The sequence below is a fragment of the Neolamprologus brichardi genome, chromosome 10 (genome assembly GCF_056152115.1).
Source record: "Neolamprologus brichardi isolate AB-2024 chromosome 10, ASM5615211v1, whole genome shotgun sequence".
In the NCBI taxonomy this organism is placed as follows: Eukaryota; Metazoa; Chordata; class Actinopteri; order Cichliformes; family Cichlidae; genus Neolamprologus; species Neolamprologus brichardi.
Window position 1 is genome coordinate 33,281,300 of NC_142113.1, and position 4,696 is coordinate 33,285,995.

The window sequence follows — 4,696 nt, forward strand, 5'->3', positions numbered from 1 at the left end:
CATATATATTAGCTGTATAATACCAGTAGGCCAGCTCTAATAGTAATTTGGTATTGCTTCGTGGGCCAAATGTAATTAGGGCCAGAGTTTGACACCTATGCTTTATATGAATCTCTGGTTCATGACATGTTGCTTTCTATTGCATAGATGGATATTTTAACATGGAAGCTTTGAGTGACAGATTCTGGAGCCAGAATCAAAAGGCCATGCAAGGAACTGCAGTTTGTGGCACTTCAGGCACAGAGCTTGTTGGTTGGTCTCCTGCTTGTATCCAGGATGGGGAATGATGTTTCAGTGGTAAACATGAATGAGAAAGAATCTGCAAATTAATAAAAGCACAGCACAGTTTCCTCAAACAGTCAGAGCAACTTCAGCACGCAGATGAGAAGGCAGAAGGATAGGAAGATAAAAAAGTATAATTCAAGCTTTTCGAGTTTTTGATCATTAGACATTGTCTGTCATTCTCTCCAGGTCTTGTGGTGTATTAATTCAAAGCTTTTTAAAAAATCTTTTATTACATTTTACCAAAGCATGTATCTATGACTCTAAAAGCTTTGTCTGATGTATGGTACCTGTTTCTTGGGTTTTGATGTGTTTTGCAGAAACGAGCTGCTGTGGATGGAGAACCTAACAATGGCGATTCCTCTCAAACAGCCGATTGTGTTTGAACTTGAAGGCTTCTATATACCTCCAGGGTTTGGCCCTTTACTGTTCTTCCTGGCTCTGTTTACCTACATGTTGGTGTTGCTGGGCAATGGTGTCGTAGTATCTGTGATTGTTATTGACAAGAACCTGCACAGACCCATGTTTGTAATGGTGTGCCACCTGCTAGTCTGTGATCTTTTGGGGTCCACAGCTGTGCTGCCTGGTCTCATGATGCAGTTCTTGATGGGACAGAAGAGGATTGCATACATCCCAGCCATTGCCCAGGCCTTTTCTGTGCACACATATGGGGTAGCAATGCAGACTATTCTGGGTGTGATGGCCTACGACAGGTAATAAAACTATCAGCTCAATGTAAAAGAAAAAAGAAAATCAAACTTTCCTTTTTGATGCTGCTTTCACTTGAATGAATGTTTGAATGTAATTGATAATGGATTATGTCTCCAACCTTTAGCTGTATGTCAGCGTTGTATTCTTTTCATCTGTTCTTCTTCTGTTTTTATCTTCTTTTTGTTTGTAGAATTGTAAGAAAAAGTTTTTTCCAAAGAAATGAGAAACTACAGGATTTTGAAAAGACTTTAAAAATTTTTTTTTCATTAACAAAACTTCTAAATTAAAAGCTACTACATATCTTTTAGTATAAATGTCTGTTTGATTTCTCTGTGCAGGTACATTGCAGTCTGTGAGCCTCTCAGGTATCACGCCATCATGACCTCGGCTCGGCTGCACTCCTGCTGCGCCCTGGCCTGGTTGCTTGCTCTGCTGCTTGTGGCTGTGCTCTTCAGCTTCCACATGAATGTCCCGTTGTGTGGCAGAGTCATTCTGCATGTTTACTGCAGCAACCGGGGGATCCTAGGCCTGGCTTGCATTCCCACACCTGCCGGTGACATCTATGGTCAGTCCTAAGTGTTTGCAGTAGATGATTGAACATTTTATCAGCTTCAAATCAGCTTGATTTATAGCCTTAGTTTCACAGTTTAACATTTTTTTCTCTCCCTCAATAGTTAAAAGGACGAGTGTAGTATTGCAAACCATTGTCTCCACTTTATACTGTTGTACAAGCAACTTCTGTGTTTTGTTGGATTTTTAGAGAAAGGAATTAAACTGATTGTGTTGTCATGGTTTTTTTTTTTAAAGAAAAGCTTGTCCCCACAGTGAGTTCTCAAGCATTTATTAGCTGGTTTTTCCAGATATAAACAGATTTCAACTGAGGGAACAATTAAACCACATGGGTATGGGGACATGTAATACTTGATTGAAAGGACAGTTGTCTCATTTTATTCCGTAGGTCTGGCCATGGCCTGGACTGCGAGTACAGGGATCTTCCTTATCTTTGCTTTTTCCTACATCAGGATCCTGCACGTATCTCTAAAACACGGCAGCGACACCAGCATCCGCAGCAAGGCCTTTCAAACCTGTGCTTCTCACCTTGTCATGTACGTGCTCTACCAAACAGCCGTATTGATCATAATTGTGAGTTACAGGTTTCCTTCAATGTCTGATAATCTGAAGAAATTCTTTAGCATTCTGTTCATCGTCGTTCCACCAGCCATCAACCCCATTATCTACGGACTGGTAAGTACAGAGTTACGCAGCAGCATCATTAAACACTTCACAATCTAGTGCAGTGTAAATGTTCCAAAAATACTGGATACTCATACAAGAGCAGAACAAAGCCCAACAACGTGTTTAATAGTATTGATATTATTAATTAATTTGTATTTATTAATTGTTGTTGTGATTTCTAGATAAATGATACCAAATTGAATCAATGTCAAGATGAATGGACCCAAACTCCTGTAATTTCAGAATGAATGACCTGATTTGTCTTCCTTTCTACATCTATGAAAAAAAAAAGTGAATATCTTAATGCCTCAAGATAGTGAATTACTTTAGAATAGAATAGCCCTTTACTGTCATTGTACATGTACAACGAAATTCTGGGTGCTACACTCTGCAGGAGTATAAAAAGGGTGGCAGAGAGCAGCCAATCCTTTTTTGGGATGTGTTAGTTACCCTCTGCGGAGCCTTCCTGTTCCCATTAGTGTCCCCTGCGTACCATACAGACACACTGCGTACACACAGAATTAAAATAAATGGAAACTGAGAATCTACAATGAAGCACTTGTGTAATTTTCAACAGGTTTTGCTGGGATTGTGTCAGAGAGGTCAACCTGGGTTTGTTTCAACACTCTGACTGTTAAATCCAACAAAATATGATATGGAAGTGTAGAGTCGCTGCTCTTTGTTAAAAAGTGTGTTTTGTGGTTGACTTCGTACTGGCCTCGTAGAACCACTTTATACTTTCCAGGAGTTAAACACGTCCACACAAAAGTCACTGATGCCAGTGTGGGTTTAGACTTCGCTTTATATGGCAGGTGTGAACCTGTAACAACAAAATACAGTGTATATATATGTATATAACTAACTAAAATAGTTACTTAACAAGTGGCATGACCAAGTGCTTATGCTAACAGCAAATAACTGCCTAGAAACCATAAATTAGCCTGCGTAATACAGCATGTAAGTAACTGCCATTAATTATCTATCTAATAGACTCCAATTTGTGCATGTAAATGGAGAGTCCTCTTCACACACTGAGGTTAATTATGGAGTTCCACAGGGTTCAGTGCTAGGACCAATTCTGTTTACATTATACATGCTTCCCCTAGGCAGCATCATTAGAAGACATAGCATACATTTTCACTGCTATGCAGATGACACCCAGCTCTATCTGTCCATAAAGCCAGATAACACACACCAATTAGTTAAATTGCAGGAATGTCTTAAAGACATAAAGACTTGGATGGCCACTAACTTTCTGCTTCTTAACTCAGATAAAACTGAGGTCATTGTACTCGGCGCTGAAAAGCTTAGAAATATGGTATCTAACCAGATTCTTACTCTGGATGGCATTACCTTGGCCTCCAGTAACACTGTGAGGAACCTTGGAGTCATTTTTGACCAGGATATGTCCTTCAACTCACATATTAAACAAATATGTAAGACTGCGTTCTTCCATTTGCGCAACATCTCTAAAATTAGAAATATCCTGTCTCAGAGTGATGCTGAAAAACTAGTTCATGCATTTATTACTTCCAGGCTGGACTACTGCAATTCATTATTATCAGGATGTCCAAAAAACTCACTGAAAAGCCTTCAGTTAATCCAAAATGCTGCAGCAAGAGTACTGACAGGGACTAGAAAGAGAGAGCATATTTCTCCTGTTTTGGCTTCCCTTCATTGGCTTCCTGTTAAATCCAGAATTGAATTCAAAATCCTGCTCCTCACATACAAGGTCTTAAATAATCAGGCCCCATCTTATCTTAATGACCTTGTAGTACCATATTACCCAATTAGAGCACTTCGCTCCCACTCTGCAGGCCTACTTGTTGTTCCTAGAGTATTTAAAAGTAGAATGGGAGGCAGAGCCTTCAGTTTTCAGGCCCCTCTTCTGTGGAACCAGCTTCCAGTTTGGATTCGGGAGACAGACACTATCTCTACTTTTAAGATTAGGCTTAAAACTTTCCTTTTTGCTAAAGCATATAGTTAGGGCTGGACCAGGTGACCCTGAATCCTCCCTTAGTTATGCTGCAATAGATGTAGGCTGCCGGGGGATTCCCATGATGCATTGAGTTTTTCCTTTCCAGTCACCTTTCTCACTCACTATGTGTTAATAGACCTCTCTGTATTGAATCATATCTGTTATTAACCTCTGTCTCTCTTCCACAGCATGTCTTTTATCCTGTCTTCCTTCTCACACCCCAACCGGTCGCAGCAGATGGCCGCCCCTCCCTGAGCCTGGTTCTGCCGGAGGTTTCTTCCTGTTAAAAGGGAGTTTTTCCTTCCCACTGTCGCCAAAGTGCTTGCTCATAGGGGGTCATATGATTGTTGGGCTTTTCTCTGTATCTATGAAGCGCCTTGAGGCGACATTTGTTGTGATTTGGCGCTATATAAATAAAATTGAATTGAATTGAATTGAATTGAATTGACATAAAGTGCCAAGCAATAATGCATACTCACAGGGAATGTC

General features: G+C 40.2%; 1 protein-coding gene across 1 annotated transcript; it reads left to right on the forward strand.

Moving 5' to 3' along the window:
- The first annotated feature begins 561 nt into the window (after nt 1-561).
- Nucleotides 562-2,286, forward strand: LOC118453670 (olfactory receptor 2K2-like). The gene is made up of 3 exons (XM_087846937.1): nt 562-995; nt 1,332-1,558; nt 1,952-2,286. Exons 1-3 carry the CDS (start codon nt 562-564, stop codon nt 2,284-2,286), a joined length of 996 nt encoding a protein of 331 aa, XP_087703063.1.
- The last annotated feature ends 2,410 nt before the right edge of the window (nt 2,287-4,696 follow it).

Excerpts from the sequence above, each read along its gene's own strand:
- LOC118453670 (XM_087846937.1), top strand. The coding sequence starts at position 562 with ATGTATGGTACCTGTTTCTTGGGTTTTGATGTGTTTTGCAGAAACGAG. Across the intron at positions 996-1,331 it reads GGTGTGATGGCCTACGACAG|GTACATTGCAGTCTGTGAGC; the intron begins GTAATAAAACTA and ends TTCTCTGTGCAG. Across the intron at positions 1,559-1,951 it reads ACCTGCCGGTGACATCTATG|GTCTGGCCATGGCCTGGACT; the intron begins GTCAGTCCTAAG and ends TTTATTCCGTAG.